Source organism: Copidosoma floridanum, unplaced genomic scaffold, assembly GCF_036245765.1.
Source record: "Copidosoma floridanum isolate Cflo_tuat_1 unplaced genomic scaffold, Cflo_Japanese_pri ptg000021l, whole genome shotgun sequence".
In the NCBI taxonomy this organism is placed as follows: domain Eukaryota; kingdom Metazoa; phylum Arthropoda; class Insecta; order Hymenoptera; family Encyrtidae; genus Copidosoma; species Copidosoma floridanum.
In genome coordinates, this window is record NW_028321898.1 from 22,725,116 (window position 1) to 22,742,960 (window position 17,845).

Consider the following 17,845-nt stretch of genomic DNA (forward strand, 5'->3'; position numbering starts at 1 on the left):
AATTTCGTCACTCCGGGGACGCGTTTGTGTGCAAAACCATGTCCACACGGCCAACTATGCTCGGAATGGAAGTAACGCCAAGAGCGTCCGAGTCATTTCGACTCGCGCAAACACATCACCTTCGCGCGCGTGTAAGTCAACATTGTAAGGTGCGTGTAACTGAAAGCCAGGCTGAGCAAACTCTTTTCCCTTTCCTCGGCTCGTTTATTTCGTCCCGAGAAGGTTTGGAGGGTCCACTTTGCTCGTCCACTCGGGCTGCTCCTCTGAGGGTTTTTCGAAAAACCCCATCGGCCCGTGAATATCGGAGCTTTTTGAGGTCCATCGGTGGAAAGTGGAATTTAAGTACGGAGAGAAGCGTGAAAGAGGGTAATGAGAAAACAAAAAAAAAAAAAAATCAGATTTTTCAGTGTTTTTTCTCGGAGGTTCGGGAGTCTTTGCGGAGTCCTCCGAGTATTGGTACTAAACGAGTGGTGGTGCTTTTGAGCAATCGCTGAAGTGCTTATTCATGCTCGATACAATATTCATCTCCAATAAAATAATCGCACAGATGTGTGAAGAATCCAATGATCCCACGATTTGACCGTATTAAAAACTTGTTCATCGTAAAACCCAAAACAATACATATTGAATATGTCGTTGAAAGGTGGTGTGATAAAAATGTCAGGGGGATTCCGTTGGTTCCTCCAAAAATATAGTTTTGGAGCGCAAATGATGGAGCTTCACTTTGACGCGACGTTTCCAGCAAAGTAGCGTTTTGCTCTGGAATACGCGTATATAAAGCTCACAATTCGCGAGTATTTAGCAACGGGATATTGCGTACACCCACCCCCTCCACCCCTCGGTAACGCACGCGTCTGATCGTGTAGAGGAGCTTTGATATTTCGGTGGAGAGTCAGCGAAAAGCCAATATAACGTGGCTATACGAGCTGATCCGTGGAAAAATCCTCCACTGTTTTTGCGACTCTCGGTTTTTGTAAAATCGCGAAAAAATTATGTTGCACCGTGAACGTTAGCTGTAGACATGTACGTCTATTGAAGTCTGAGTGAAAATATTACAAGAACCCATGGAATGCAGCTTTGGATCGTAATTTTACAACTGAAACCAAAAGAATTTTATGAAAATTTGAAATTTGAAATTGAGCTTTCGTTTCAAAGTTAATTTTAAACTCAATACCTATAACGTCCAAATATTCATTTCACTGTCGACTAACTTGAACTATTAGGGACGTATATTCAAATTGTCAGGGAATATATATTTTAAATGCACGAAACTGCATTGAAACCCTCGTCACTTTCTGTTCTCAAACCAATTGAATCCCTAGGCTTTGACACATTGAAAACAAAAAAAAAAAAAAAAAAACGACGGAGTGGTTTTTTCGCGAACTCCCTCGTATGTCGCACGTATACACGCGAAGCTCGGTCATTTGGATCGAATTGGATCGGGAGCGCCGAGTCAGCAATACAAACACTCGACGCCGGTACCAGTAGGGAGAGGCGAACGAGGATGTGGGTCGCTGGCTGCTGTGTAGGTGCTCCCCCTGGAGCCTGCGGGGATGGAGCAAGAGCCACTGTTTCCAACTGAAATTACGGGACCCGAGCCCTCTCTCTCTCTGCCTGTACGTTTTTTCTTTTTTTTTTTTTTTTCATTTCTTTTTTTTCAAATTGATTTCATCGGAGAGCCGTGGAGTAGTACACCGCTGTCCTGAACTGACGCTATTGCTATCGGATGTCGAGATTATGTTTTTCAGGCTGGAAAAAGCAGGGCTCTGCGATGGAATGTAAATAAAATGTTTCGCCGGACAGCATTTGTTACCGATAGCTCCGTGTTGAAAACAATTTTTCCGACCATTGCACAGTTTAATTACCAAAACCAAATCACAATATCATGCTGGACTTTACTGTCGCAAAATGTGGCATGACTTGGCACAGGTGGGTAGGGGTAGTTTGGCCCAAGTCACTAAAACTCAGTTTGGCCAGACTTCCTTGTTGCAATATGACGCAACTTGGCCCAGCGTAGCTCATAGTGTTGTCTCATTTGAAACACGTACGGAAAAAAAAAATTTGTTTAAAAATTAGAAATAAAAAAAAAACCAACACCACCAACCAAGCAACGAGGTACACTACACCAGCAGCACATATACATCCGGTAGAAATCTTGGTGCTTACACAGGGTAGGCCCCAGTTATTATCATAAACGCAACAATAACGAGGGATGATCCGCCACGTAAACTGCCATACCCACATGTAATATGTGCTACACGCGCTTCTTCCCCCCTGCGCCAACCCGAGGATTTATCCTCGTATGTATATATACAAACGTACCCGTACAGCGTCTTCTCTCCCCCATTATTTCGCGAGCAGAGGGGCTCCCCGTTGTTATTGCTACACCCGTCTATCAGATGTCGTTGATCGAGGTGGGCCCCCCCTGTACCTATATACTTACACTGTGCATATATATATATGCTCCTTGTTCGTCGTGGTTGATCGTAGACGGCTGCTTACGGTGTTTATCGCCTTCAATTACGGGCTCGATTGACCTGGACTCATGCGATTATTACGCGCCATTGACGCTACATCTTGTGCGTGCACGCCTTTGCCACTCTCCTCGTCCGAGACGCTACAACCATACGAGTCCATTGTTTCCTAAAGTGCGTAACCAAGGGGTTCGGAGCTTTTGGACGTTTTTTTCTTGGGCATTTTAATTGCGGGACGTATTGTGAGAATTAGCCATCTCAACGATGGATTCGTGCGCTGGACTGTTATGTTATTGTGACGATTAACTAAAGGAATTCGAGAGAATGCTTCCTGGTGCAATTATTCTTGATTAAGCATATAAGTGGCATTTCGAGTTTTTTTTTTTGGCACTGATAATTATTACGATTATAGACATTTTTTGGATGTTAACGTTAAATAATTGGAATTGTGGATGAAGACAATAAATTCCTGTAAACGAATATTTACACGCTTGCGTCTAATATCAAAGTCGTAGATCTTAGGAGAACATAAATTATTTTTGTTCACCCTTCATTAATCTCTAACTCTGAATTTTTCTTTTTTTTCTTTACATATTTTAATTGGTCTGTTGTCATCTGAATTTCTTTTTTTTTTTTTTTTTTTTTGCAATTTTATGGCTGCACTTCTCCGTACGCTGCATGTCTTTGGAATACCGTTTCCTTTTAAACAATGCATCCAACCTTTAATAATCTAGTTAAATCTTCTCGGATTCCCTTTTTTTCTCCCATGCCCTTATTTTCAGACTACTAGAAAGCATCTTTCTGAGCTGGAAGTCACCCTTAAATCCTGACACCCCTTGTTGAAGACAAAATTATACTGTTTGATGGCTCAACTCCCATTAACAATCTCTTTCTCATAAGCCATGTCTCTTGCCTCAATCAAAAATTGAAAATTTCATTTTTCCATGCTTACAATTGTCATTTATTCAAAGCTAGCAGTACTAGGTAGCTATTGTAAGCTAAAGACCATTGTTTTCCCCACAGCTCCTCTCCTACATTTTTTTCCGTGAAATCCTCTCCCGGACCTGCTGTGTACAGGTAAACGATTATTCGGCTTTAAACACAACCCTTTCCAATTCCCAACAGGCTCAAGAATTTTTTCTTTTTCCCCCGAATAATTGTTGATGTTTTTTTTTTCCCCCCCCTTCCTACGAAGTATTTGTTAATACTACCTTTTTCCAGTACCAACCAGAGTCTTTTACCCTTGTATCCAAAGCTGTTTCTAAGTTCACGAAGGCTGCGTAAAATTTCTTTCTGTTTATTCTTACCTTAGATTACGAAGCATCGATTTGGTTGCTCTTCCAACGTTTGTCAAGACTATTGTAGTGCATTTTACAAAAACGGTAATTCCGATTACACGCTTCAAACGTGTACTTTATCACACTTGGATTTTACAGCGAATTCGACGTATAATAATCGATCATAATAAAAAAAAAAAAGAAAAAAACGTGGTCAATGAGTGTATCTCGGACTCGACGGAACCTGTACGCAATCCGAAGCGATAAATTTAACTCGCAACTAAACGAGACACCCCATATGCATCGGACCTTCAACCAAATACACGCACCCGCATTCGGCGCGCCTACATATATATATATATAAAAATTCATCCCCGCACGATTAAACCAATAATAATCCGGAGCAATCAACTTTCGAAAGTCTCGTGTATATACATATATATACACACCACCGAGCAGTCGGACGATATTAATAAAAGTCCGGTCGACGTGTGCACGTATACCGAGCCCGTCGATTATGATAATTCGCCGTTCCCCGGCGAGCGGCCAAATTGCCGCGTCGAGGCCCCGGGACACGCGCGTCCCCTCCCCCGCGAGGGCGACGTTCCGTGGGAGGTGAGCCACGCGCCGACACGCGCCCCATCCAACCCCTTCCCCGTGTGTACATGTCGGGACGGAAGGGCATATCTAGCGTCTCCCCCCCCCTCCCCTACCCTCGCCCGATTTCCGAGGTTTGTCGTCGTCAGCACGCGCATAGGTTTGTGAGTGCATGGTGCACGGCGCGTTGGGGGAGACACGACTTTCTTAATTGACCGGTTGTTTGTCCCGCGTCTCGTTACCACCGGCCGCTCTATCTCTCTCTCCGTGACTCTTTAAAGAGTCGTTTGACGGCTGACGTGAGTGATGTGTATGCAATATACCATTCGTGGGTTTGTGTATCAATTCTTCGCTTTGTCTCGTACAGTACGGGGGTATTAATTGGCGATGCCAACATTTGGTATTTCATGTAAATATACGAAGAACTGATCGAACGCCTTTGAGTGGTGTTCCATTTTTTTTTTTTTTTTTTTTTTTTATGTTTTCTCGTTTGTTGTCGATAAAAAGATCCAATTTACCGTGACACGCACTAGATCGATACGTTTTTATGTACAACCCCTGAGTAAAATCTAGGATATCTGAGTACATTTAACTGCGATGAAGCATGAGAAAAAATTCTTTTTTTTTTCTTCATTTCATATATTCACTTGGAATCTTCATTTTGCTGTGGCTGGTCAAGACAGCTTTGCGCCAAGAAATAAACCAACTAACGGTTAAAGTATTAAAAAAAATAAAAAATAAAAAATTACCGTAGATAGGGTTGATGAGAATTATTTTTATTAAAATTTAAAAGTCAATAGTATGTCGAGTGCACTTTATACAGATAAAATCATCGTAAATCATCATCCACCATCATGAAGGATGACACGTATTGGCACCGAAACTGTGTAAACTTCTGAAATATTCTTCACCGGTGAAATTAGACGAAAAATTTGGAAATAGCTTTGAAAAATATATTCGGGAGGACATGTAATTTCTTAGCCATGAGACTACAAATCAGCACTAACCTAATCAACTACACATTGTGAGACATCCCGTATAATCAACAAAATTACACCTTGAAGGGCACAAAGTAGGAATCCGCAGAAGCTCGAGCGCAGCGAAACTCAAGGGAAGACGGACGAGAGCACCTTGTCACTTGTGAATTAGGAAAAAAAAAAAAGAGTACAGAGGCCAAAGTGAAAAAACAAAAAATACTGAAAAAAGGGGGGGTGGGGGTGAGGAAGAAAGAAAGAAAAAAAAATTGCAGAGAGCAAGGGAAAAAAAGAGTAGGAAAGAGGAAAAAGCGCGGGCGAGCGAAGAGCGGAGTGCTCGAAATGAGCTCCCTTGGCTGCTGCTTCTGGTCGTGGTGGTGGTACATCTGGTAGCGGCGCGCCGGAGCGAGCGAGCATTGAACCGGCGAGTGCCACTCGAGAAAACAATAGGGAGCACACGGCACTGCAGCGGCTCTTGTTCGCCCCTATACCCTTCTTTTCCCTTCTCGTATTTTTTTCATCTGCTGCTTTGCTCTCTCTCTCTCTCTCTCTCGCTCTTTTTCCTTTTTCTTGCCATCGTCACTCTGAAATCTCGATCCTGTACATATTTTGCGGCTTTTTTTTTGTTGCTTCGGTCGATTTTTAACGCGACCATGAAATTGACAAATAAATCGTATCGACAAAGTAAAATGATAGTCTTGAAACTATTTTTTTTTTTCTTTTTTTTCTAAAAATGTCTCTCAAAGATTTTTTATTCAACACGAACAGTCATTTACGTACAATTACGTCTACGTTATAATATTTTTTAATAAATGTACAAAGTGTATGATAAATTTACTATCTGTGTAGCATAGAAATGTGAAATGTTTACCTCAACACGACCACATTTGAGTTAGTGTTTTGAATCTACAAAGGTTACGTGCAACCAAATATGGTATCGTTAGTCTCGTTTGAGCATCAATTTTAAACTCGAGGATTCTCAGTGTGTGTCCCATTACGGTAATTTTTAATCGTTTCAACAATCACCAAGGGATTTTCTAAAAACGGTGTCGAATCATCCAAGTTTATTTGAGCCCGTGGTCTACCACGACTACCGAGGACGAGTCCAAAACTGTGGGGACCCTCGATGCTCGGCCGGGACGATCTCGGCTCAAGCCGTGCAGGATGTCGGGTTCGCTCCAGGATTGGGTCTCGGCTTTCCCGAAAATTATGAAGACCAAGTTCGTGAAGAAGTACACGGCAGCGGATATGTAGAATACGGTGTGCCATTGACTCACGATCGTCTGAAAATTATTATTGTCGTGGTTATTTGTTTATTTATTCCACTGTGCCATCGATGACCATTTAGAATTTGCATCGTGACAGACAAGTAAAAATTGGTGCTGTTACGTAGAAACGCATTTAAAATTCAGTAAGTACAATTATGTAACAATCTGAGTCGTATGATTCGTTGTTGTTGTTCTTTTTTTTTTTGCACGAACAAAAACTGACAAAGATATTATATGCGTTAAAGTTATGTGCTTGACGTCACAAAAGATGTAAAGTTTATAAATCTCAGCGACGTCATTATACTCTCACTCCACAAATTTTGTCACGTTACAACATCTTCTTTTTACGTATGAAAAGAAAAAAACACGTGTGCGATAATTTCTTGAAAGAATAATAATTTATCTCTGACGGACCTTATGCTTCATGAAAATACCGAATTATGTGCACCGAGAGAAAAGAATAATAAACATTACTGTGCTAGAATGGTAATCTGGTAGTGTTCGGTCGTCTAAAGACTTTGTGCTATTTAACCAATAATTTTTAATGTTTAGAACCGTAGTTTTTGTTGTAATAACAGTGATTGTAACAATAGAAATTACCGTCCAGCAATTAAATGGTAAAAATTAGGTTGGCCAAAGTAAAAAATGTCCCTACACGACGGAATGACACCAGATGCACAGTAATTTTTAATATTTCACAAAACCATGACTTAGAAAATCATGAATAATTAATGATGTTGTATGCATTAAAAAAAAAAAAAGAAAAAAAAACAAGACCCGATTTTTCATTTGAATAGTGAATATAGTTAACTCACCGGGTCTTTGATGATCACACCGCAGACAAGCGGGGCAATGATACCAAAGACATTGGCAATGCTGTTGGTGATGGAAATCATGGTGCCAGCGAAGGCAGTGCTGAGGTCGATGTGATTGATCTGGTAGCCGCTCGTCGTGGCGGAGTTGAAGCCAACCGCGATCACCAGGATAGTCACCAAAACGGTTTTGTCGGTCGTCTCGATGAAAACGAGGACGAGCATGCCCGCGGCCGGCAACCACAGCCCGATCGTGTTGCTGAGCTTCCGCACGCACTCGACCGACACGCCTTTCCGCAGAGCAAAGTCCGACAGCCAACTTATGGGGAAGCCGATCAGCCACATTGCCAGGTACGGCAACGCCGACACCAGACCACTCTGTGGACGCGCGTGTGCATGTTAGTTGTGCTTTCCGCCCTCGTTAAGTCCCTTTCATATTCACACATAAGTCTTTCACCACATCGTCCACTGAATGAAAAAGTTTATCCTCTTTGTTGTTATATTTTAGAACCTTATTCTGGGTTTTGAAAACTACCTCAACGTTGTTTCGAAAACTACAGACAAAGTATTTTGTTCGCGAGATGATAATGCAGTCTCGTTGAGATGATGTTCAAATTAAAAGAGTGTATCGTTACGCATGGACAGAATAATGCATCATGTAAGAACTTGTGATTTTGTTTTCTGAATATCATGCAGAATCACTTTTGAGATGAAAAACGTGATATCTTTGATTCTGACAATTTCAAATTGAAAAATGAAATACACGGTACGCTTTTGTAATTCACCAATGACGAAATGGTACGGTATTCTACTCATTGTACGATTGTCAAATGATGAATTAGATTAACGCATCGCGTAACAACCAATACAGTAATTGTTTTTATTTGTCAGGTGTAACGAACTATATGGAAACGCACATCTACATATTATGTAGTTGAAAAATTTGAGAAAACTTGAGGTCACTTTTTATGGCAAAATAAAACGTCGACGACGCCAATGGGATGTGTCACGATAATGTTACTGGGAAGAATTAAAACACTGTACGCACGTGTTGAACGTCGAAACTGAGCACGTACTTCATGTAAGTCGGCATCTGGGTGAAGAGAACGTAAAACCCCCAGTTACTTCCGGAATGGACAATCACAATGGCCCACATCGGGAAGGACGTCAGGATGGCTTTCCACGGCACTCTAGGCTTCTGAAACGGAAAAATGGACGGGCGCTTCTTAGCGAAACGAGAGGACTGACATCGTCGTGTAGCCGAGCCGAGTGGAGGGGAAAAAAAAAGAAAAAAAAAAAAAAAAAAGAAAAAAATAATGAAAAAAATAAAAAATCTTAGCCTCATGCTATGCCCGGAAAATGGTACTTCAGATCTTGAAGCTTTATCCAATCTTCCGAGACTACCGTCAATGTAGCGCATCTCGTTGGGACAGATGGTCGGGTGCTCGGAGGGCATGTCCGAGCCCAGGTAGAAGAATAGTATGCTCCAGGCGACGCCGCACGCGCTGATCAGGTAGAAGACACTTGGCCAGCCGAGGCGCGACGCGCACAGCACACCGGATACGGGCAGCGTCAGTACCATGCCGAAAGTTCCCGCGTTCATCACCAGGGAGCCTGCACGGTGGAATATGAAATTTCAATCGATACCGGCTTCTGTTTTCACACTTGTCAAACAAAATGCATGACATTTTTTTCTTTTTTCACTGAAATGGCCCCCCGCATCTTTGATAGGTTTGATAACAATACTAGACAACGCATGATAATATATTTATCAATAAACAATATATGGGTGATTGGTAGTCTCTTCTCAAGCCCTATATCAGAGAAAAAAAGGCCATCAACGCTGGCACGAGAGTACTCGTACGAGAGAGACAAAGAAAATGAAAGGGGTAAAGAAAAGAAGAAGAAGAAAAAAACACTCACCGAGTCTGGCTCTCTCGGCAGGTGGTACCCAACGTGAGAGCAGAGTTTGGGCGCAGGGGTACAGGCAAGCCTGGGTCAGTCCGGTCGCGGCTCTGCAGCAGATGACGGCCGGCCAGCCGTAGCACATTGCGACTGCAGGTATCAGGGAGTTGACGAGCGAGCACAGGAACATGCCGCAGGAGAGGAGCTTGTGGGCGCCGCGGGTGTTGGCTATGTAACCGCTCGGCACTTGCGTCACTATGTAGCCCCAAAAGAACGAGCTCAGTATTAGGGAATTCGTCTTTGAGTCCCAGTTGAATCGCTGCGAGAGGAAAAAAAGGACAATGGTACATTACGTCGGGAGCCGAAACTTTTGAGCCGAAGTGACTTTGAACCACGACAATTTCCCACGATATATTCTTCAAGTATTTTTGGAAATTTTCCTGGGTAATTTTCTCCACGTGGTCTGCTTACACGTGGAAATTCTTCAAAATGTTTACTAAATAATGATCTACTCGATACACACCTGCTTTTACAAACGAATTTTTTCCCAATAAACAGAGTATGTACCAATTTTTTAGGTATTACGTTATCTTGATTTCATTAAACCCCTCTGCAGTCACTTTTATCATACTTATATAAAATAACTGTGGGCTTTACCATAAAAACAGGAAGAATTCGAGAGTAATTTCTTCAATAATTTTACCGAATAAATATTCCGATGATTGCATGATGTCCCAGTATGACCATATAGTTCCACAGTAAATATACTTCCTTTCTTCCTGAACTAAGTTTAGACTTTTTTTAGGGAATAGAGCCTTCTTAAGTGATAGAACTCCCTTACTACTTTATTCTTAGTAAAGGTACATTTTATCTGACATATCGGTGGAAAAAATTACGAAAAATTTCCGTTGCAAAAATTACGGTAATGTTGTCATAAGATGTCTATTAATTTTTGTTTTATTTTATGGCAAAGAGTCGAATGTTTTTGAATGATTAAAAAAAAAAAATACTTGATTAGTTATCGCGGTGTATTTTTAATGGTAATTGAGACAAACTCATGTGGTCGAGACCAAACAATGACATTCTTATAAGTCATTGAATCGGTCAATTGAGAAAGTACATGGCGTTCAAACTAATCACTTGCAATCAGCAGATTAAAAAAAAAATGTTTTACCATTGGAGCTTATGAATATATTATAAGTACAGTGAAAATTTTCTCTCTCAAACACAAAACGAGGAATATTAAAATTGTACATTTATCTTTAGAGAGTCGATTCACACTGTACAAAGAGCTATCCATAACGATATGATTAATGCTTTCTCAATAATTGTTATCCCGTGAGATTGCCCCTTTTCAATGTCAGGTACTATACTTATACACGAGACACATGTTCGTAAATTTGATGCATATTTGCTTATTTCTTACCACTGCGATGAAAAATAAAAATACCGTCGGCTCCGTAGCTTGAGGACGAAGAAAAAGACGCGTATCAGTAGATATACCAGAGTAAAAAAAAGACTTACCGTAATAGGCGCTTTTGGGTCGGTCATGGCGATGATGGTCACGGACATGCAGATCCTTATCGCGTAGGCAATGGCAATCCCCAAGAACATCAAGAGAATCTGCACGTGCCTGGTACCCAACTTTTCGGTGGGCGGCGAGAAGTTCTGCCCCAGCAGCGGAGTGGTCTCCACCTTGCACGGCATCGTTTCGCAAATGTCTCGCGCGAGACTGCCGAGATCTATCTGCCCTCCGAGAATGCTTCCAGTGGATTTTTTTTTTTTTTTTTTTTTTTTTTTTTCGCTCAGCTGAGCACTGAGGTAGAGTCTGCGTGTAGAATCGCCGTCGTATTATCTCGTGCGAGATAACGCCTTGCACTGACTCTTTAATGGCCCCTCTTTGTGTCAGTTTTATTTTTTTTTTTTCATTTCATCTCGTTTTTTTTTTTTTTTTACATACGATTATACATTCTGTATATCAAAAGAAGTAAGGAACACACATAAAAGCATGTCAAACTTAATTGTGGCGCGATATCGTTTTTTGTTTTTCACGTTTTTAATATTTATTCGGTTTTGATTAAAGAGTTGAAATTTCCAAGTGCTTAATCAGGGCTATGATTGATCGTTCTTGGGATTTTACGAAGGCGATAACAAAATACGAATTGCGTGTACTGTAACTTTCCCTTCTTGGGGACGAAGATGTATCTGTAATAAAATAGTTTTCCTCACTGGCGCGCATCTCCTCAATATGAAAATTTGTTCTTGAACTTACCAAAACTCAATGTGGTGTGGATGAAATTTTGAAATAACGACAAAATATGTACAAAATGCTTGTTTACAGATTTTTGGGGGGCCTGTTTACAAATCAATTTTCAGATTCGTAAAAAACGGTTGATTGAGCGTGGCAAATTTCATTTAAAAAAAAAAAAGTGATGACATGAGAACAATACCTCATTAATGTAAAGAAGACAGAAACGTAGACCAAAAAGTGAATGGAAGAGCTCATAATGAAAATGACACAGAGGCAAGAAAAAATGAGGAAATAACGAGATAAAGATGTTGTCTATAATAAAGAGGGTAAACCTTTTGAAAGGAAATTAGAGAAAATAGAAAAATACATACAGTGCGGCTAAAAGTGAAAATCAATAAGTAAAGTGCAACAGTTAACAACTAAAAATATATAGTAGTATCAGTAAAAGTCGATAAAGCACATGTAAGACACAAAACATCAGCACAAATTGGATCTCGTAACAAAAAACGTTCAATTTATTCAAACCTACGTACACAAAAAAAAAAAAACTTATAAAAAATAGAAAAAAAAAAAAAAATCTCAAAGCACCTAGGCGCAATGCACGAAGGCTCGGTAACAGTTGGCCTCGGGCCTCTTCCATACCCCCAAGGTCGCGTTCGGCCGCATGCTCACCCACGTCTTACTGTTCACCTGCACCATGAAGAAATCGTGCCGCAACTCGTACTGCGCTTCGGTGACCAATTTAATCTTCTTATCACCAGCACCCCCGACAAAACCCAGCTCCTTGCAGATCCTTCCAGCCTCGCGCCGCGTCATCGTCGGCTGAGGCAGGCACAGCGACTGCAGAACACCGTAACTCCTCCGCATCACCTCGCCCTTGCCCTTCCTGTGAACATTTTGCCCCTCCCCCATAACTGGGCTGCCACCAAGAAAAATTCAACTAAAAAAAAAAAAAAATTGCTTACGGATCACCAGGCTTGGACTGCAGCTTCCAGCAGGCCTCCCGCGCCTCGTCCTCTCCGTTAGGACAGTCGGGATGCCCGTCGCACACGTAGTCCTGCGGGACGCAAGCGACCGTCCCGTTGTACGGACTTCTGCGAGCCACGGAAACCAAAAGAGAGAAAAAAAATAAAACGACAACTCCACTGACATTGTGCTCCTTGACTCGTGCCACACGTACCCCGTGCACCTGAAGCTCGAGTCCGCGCATGCGCACAATTGGTAACTTTCGTCTGATTTGTCGAAGCAGTGGCGCCGGCCGTCGCAGACGAGGTTAGGCCGGCTCAGACTCAAGTAACCGGCGCAGCTGCAGCCGGCCGGCTCGTCGCTGCCGTCGCTGCAGTCCCTCTTCCCGTCGCAGAACCCTTGCTTCGGGATGCACTGGCCGTCGCCGCAACGGAGCTCCGACACGTGGCATCCTTTTTCTTTTTTTTCGCAAACGTCAAGGTCATCGAGGATTAAGTACATCCAATAGATATAATTTCATTACTAACTGCAATTCGCGCCGTCCTTGTCACATCTGCCCTTGGAGTTTCTGCAGTACTTGGGCTCTTCGTCCTTTCCGTCCTGGCAGTCGCGAGCTCCGTCGCACACTCGGTCCCATGGTATACACCGGCCCAGCGTACACCTCAGACCCAGACAGGTGGGCTCCTCGAGTGGTTTGGTCGCTTCACCTTGTTTTTATTTTGTTGTTCAGCAGCATTGTCGTGGTTTGGTAAGAGAAGTAATCATCAATTTAAATAGTTTGGTCGCTAAAAGTGCCCAATCTCGCCTTTTTCTTGAGCTTACCGATGGCTTGGGATACGTGGGCGCTCAAGTAGTCGATGCCGTTGAGCGTCTGCGTGGTTCCGAAGCCGCATATGAGGTCCCTGTTCTGGAACACTGCAGCTGGATACCAGCCAAGTTTGCTCAAACAAACCACGTGGCCGCTCCATTTTGAGGCCCCGCTGCTCCTCTGAGGATGTTTTTCGGTTAGAATACAAAAACAAGAAACAAGAAAGACATCCAAATGGGAAAAATCCAACCGAGCATGATAGCGAGGGACTCCGTTCGATGAAGCATCTACGGCACTGGGGGCAGTCGAGGATCGTTCGCAGTAACCGCGTTTTTTTCACGCCCTTGTCGTTGACTCCGACGGCAATGCAGGTGTCGTTACTCGACGCTGGAAAAATCCTGTAACGTTCGAATCGTTCGTTATTCGAGTACTCACTCCTTGGACCGGGAATACTTTCTGGTAATAGATGTCCCCTAGTACATTTCACGTGGCATCGACTAAACTTGCCGGTAAAAAACATTATAGATGGCATGAGAACGAGAACATCTCTACTCGTTACAGATCCATCATAATACTTTTTTTTTTTTTTTTTTAATGTCTGTGACTGATTGGTAATAAATAAGAGGGTTGTCACCATAACGTCTAATGATTTTGGGCTAAGCCAGAATAATATGCCAAAAACGTTCCATCTAATTTGACATATCCAACAAAATCCATTTTTATGTGTGGCAATTCATTGGGAAGATGATCAAAGAGAGTAGAATGTCAAAATCATGGACGAAAAATAAAGTGTTGTACAATCAATATTTTGAACAACAAATTATGTCCTAAATTTCTAAGATTTTTTCTCTTTTTGATCATTTACTTTATGAACTTTCTATACACATGAAAATTGTTTACGCTGAAGGTACCCAAATAGATAGATACCCCTTCGATTACCTTCTGTCCAGATTGATTGGCTGAGCGTAACGGGTCATGTTGATTTTGTCCCTCAGTCGAAATACCGAGGCAACCGAGTTCCTCAAAGGTTTGATGTCCACGACGCGGGAAATTTGTTCGTACGGTCCTCTAAACGGGAAGTTCAGCGGTGGTGCTCCAACAGAAGCGACCGTGTAATTTTTCGATAGGCTGAGGAAGAAAACAAACTTCTTTTAATCAACCCTTACACCCCCCCAGACGTAATGGTAAATGTCATTTGTGGCCCTTAAAAAATACACACGTCTGTGAATAAAAGTTGAACAATCCGATTGAAATTACTTTTCATTTTCTACGTAAAAGAAAAAAAAAAAAAACAAAAACAAAAACTGGTTAATCCTGGGGTACATTTCAGTACACAGGCTCATCCAGTGCTTATCGGTTTCAAGACAAAAACAAATAAATTCAAAAGTCACGAGAGGTTGTACCGTCGCATTTAAAATCGATACTGAGAAAGAAAAAAAAAAGTACTCGACAAAAATCGCTTTAGTAACGGCCTCACTTGACACCACGGCCACACTTGGCCGGTCCGAGCAGCAGATCTTCCTCGAGCAGTAGAGCCGAGCACCGGTATCGTCCGTCCACGAAAACCGAAGCTTCCCAAGGCCAAGCATACGTTTTCTCGGGACCATTTCCACCGGATTTGACGATCTCGAAGTTGCTCATGGTGCTGTTGAGAATCGGCTTGCAGCGAATGTAGACGCCGAAACAGGTCCAGTCGCTCTCTGCTGGGGCTGTGTACTGGGGCGGGTACTCGTACGCCACCGACGAACCATTTCTCGCAGATCTCTCGCTCATCTTTGACGTTCGCACAACTATTTCCTTCATCAAATCAACGCCCCTGTGTTGTTTTACACCATGTTTTAGTTTTACGTTGTTCTTACAAGTGGAAAGAGAGAGAGAGAGTGAGGAGAGAACAATGGTCAACGGAACCTAGGGGTAATAATTACAGGAATTATTTCCACGTAAGCAGAGTGGTAAAGTTGGAACAAATGTTTTTTTCTCAATATTGTATAAGGACAATTCATTTGACAATTTTCGACTAGGAGCGAGAAATCACTGACCTGAAGCCAAGTTTGTGACAAACGGCCAGACCAACGATGGACCGTCCCGAATCATTGCGAGCTTCCGGTTTCAAACAAGTGGCTCGCCAAGAGCCGTTCTGGTAACTCGTCAGTACTCCCTCGGCGTTCAAGTGCGGCCGATCGTCAAGGTCCAGGTTGACGTGCTCGCCATTTGTCAGTACGTCTATGATTTCTCAACGTTAGGTTGATTCATTAATTATTAAAAAAAAAATCAGCATTGAATAACTTACAGCAATCCATCTCGTCTTCGCCAAATGTGCAATCGCTGACTTCGTTGCATCGTTGGCTTTTTTGAACGCAAGCGTCGCTCTTGACGCAGTGGAACTCATTGGGCTTGCAAATACCTATACGATAGTAAATTAAATCATCGTCACGCCATATATATAGTAACTAAGCATCCTTTGGTGGATTGTTTTTAGATGGCAAACTAATTTATGGTATGATGCAATTGGGTTACCACATCCTTCTTCGTCACTGGCGTCGAAGCAATCGATGCGTCCATCGCAAATCTTGGCGGTGTCGTTTCCTTTGAGTAAATCCTTGCACTTGCAATCTTCTTCGTCCGTCCCGTCCTCGCAGTCGGGCACGTTGTCGCAACGTTTTTCTATCGGGACTGACTGCATCATTCTGGACACAATCGTTTATTCCTTTTTGTGCCATTTACTTTATACACGTTAACGAGACTTTTTTAAAGTCTAGAACAAACTCCTTGTATCCATCGGATATGTTTCCAATATACAAAAAGTGTTGTATTTTGTCTAACGTATTCAATGTCAAAAAGTTGAAAAAAAATGGCCAAATTCGATAGTATAACGATCGTTTTTTGAGTCCAGTACCAAAAGTCACGATAGGGTTGTGCTCGGGACTATCCCTAGATCTACAGAAAACCCCAAATTTTCAAAGCACTTTGAAGTTACAAGTATTTCAAAGTCTCGAAATCATCCCGAACGCACTCTTATGGAGACCATTTTTAGTAAACTTACCGTTTTCCATTTAACCCTCAATTACCAAATACGTCGAACGAGAGTACAAACTTTTTAATCATTCACGTTGTAGATAATATTCAATCCACATACTTACCTCTTGCACACAAACTGTTGGACGATTTCTTCGTCATTGGCCATCCGTTCCTCGGTTGGGACGGTGGTTGGCACTTGCTCGGTCACCGTGGTCTCCATTTCCGTGGTAGTTGCATCCGTCACCTGCAACGGCGCTTCCGTGTTCAGCTCACCGTCCTCCTCCACCCCGCTGTTGGCTGCAGACATCCGGTTCCTTGGGTCATACGTTTCTCCCTGCATGTGCTTGGTACCACTCGTAGTTTTAGAGGTAGCTGTTGGTGGCTCTTTATCGGCTGTACTACTCTGCTCTTGGATGTCACTAGCGCGGGGTGGAGGTGGCGATGCGACTGGGACGACTGGGGGTAAGCAGAGGTAGACGGGTGCGTTTTGTCTGGTGAGTTCATTTGTGGATACTGGGTTGGGAGATTGCGGGTCAGTGATGGGAGGCTGCATTTGGATCAGTGGGATGTACGGCAGCCCAAACCTGAGCTGGTCGGTTGCATCGTTGACTCTTGCCTCTTGCGCTGCAACAGATTTTCCTATACGTCTATCGGATTTTCTTGGAGTAGCTCTTTTTTCCAATGTGTTTGGAAAGTACATTGAGTGTTACCAATTGGTTTGCTCATGTGACAATATCGCATTTTCTTATCGATATGAAAGGCACAAAATCTTTTGCAAATTTCTGCAATATGTTCCGTACGGTATGTTGCAACAACTTCTGCGTGATTTTTTTCGCATTTGGCGTAGATGTAACATAAGTTTAACATAAAATACCTTCAACCCCTAGTCTACTTGGTGATCGCATGAACGTTGTTTTACCAAAAATAAACGATGCATAAATACTAATTATGATACTGTCGTATTAAATGGAAAAGACTTTCTGCAAAACGTATTGCAGGATTTTAACAAAAAAAAAAAAAGCTTAAAAAGTTGCTACAAAGTTTGAGGATACACGAAAAATTTAGCGTCCACAGCAATAACTTGTCATTTGACTCCAAAGTTCCATTTCGGAGAATACTAGAAACGAGAACGTTTTTCATGCATAGAACAAGTTTAACTGCCACGAAAGAACATCATTGAGTTGGTTTTATTAAAATTAATAGATAAAAATTAAAAATCAATAGTTACAATGTCTTGAGGAACAAAGAGTATCCTACAAGTAAAAAAAAAAAAAAAAAAAAAAAAAAAAAAAAAAAAAAAAAAAAAAAATAGAAGAAAAAAAAGCAAGAGTCGAGTTACTTTGCTTGAAAGGAGGCCCACCAAAGTACATAGGATACAGTGGGGACAGGCCGTTGTACGGCGTAAGGTGAATCTGCTGGTACACCGTAGCTGTCTCTGCTGTGGGTTGAAAGTACGCCGTGGGTTCCTTGTTTTTCAGGGCCGACTTTTCGAGGC

General features: G+C 42.2%; 2 protein-coding genes across 2 annotated transcripts; both read right to left on the reverse strand.

Moving 5' to 3' along the window:
- Positions 1-6,386: 6,386 nt before the first annotated feature.
- LOC106643891 (putative inorganic phosphate cotransporter) lies at positions 6,387-11,014 on the reverse strand. The gene is made up of 6 exons (XM_023389445.2): positions 10,832-11,014; positions 9,326-9,626; positions 8,769-9,016; positions 8,451-8,600; positions 7,406-7,780; positions 6,387-6,605 (listed from the first exon to the last, which is right to left on the reverse strand). Exons 1-6 carry the CDS (start codon positions 11,012-11,014, stop codon positions 6,387-6,389), a joined length of 1,476 nt encoding a protein of 491 aa, XP_023245213.1.
- A 1,132-nt stretch (positions 11,015-12,146) lies between these two features.
- LOC111642873 (serine protease ndl-like) lies at positions 12,147-17,050 on the reverse strand. Its single transcript, XM_089594793.1, has 12 exons — positions 16,473-17,050; positions 15,850-16,019; positions 15,623-15,736; positions 15,372-15,555; positions 14,810-15,148; positions 14,272-14,460; positions 13,583-13,730; positions 13,347-13,512; positions 13,052-13,231; positions 12,739-12,976; positions 12,524-12,652; positions 12,147-12,444 (listed from the first exon to the last, which is right to left on the reverse strand). Exons 1-12 carry the CDS (start codon positions 17,048-17,050, stop codon positions 12,147-12,149), a joined length of 2,733 nt encoding a protein of 910 aa, XP_089450919.1.
- Positions 17,051-17,845: the final 795 nt, after the last annotated feature.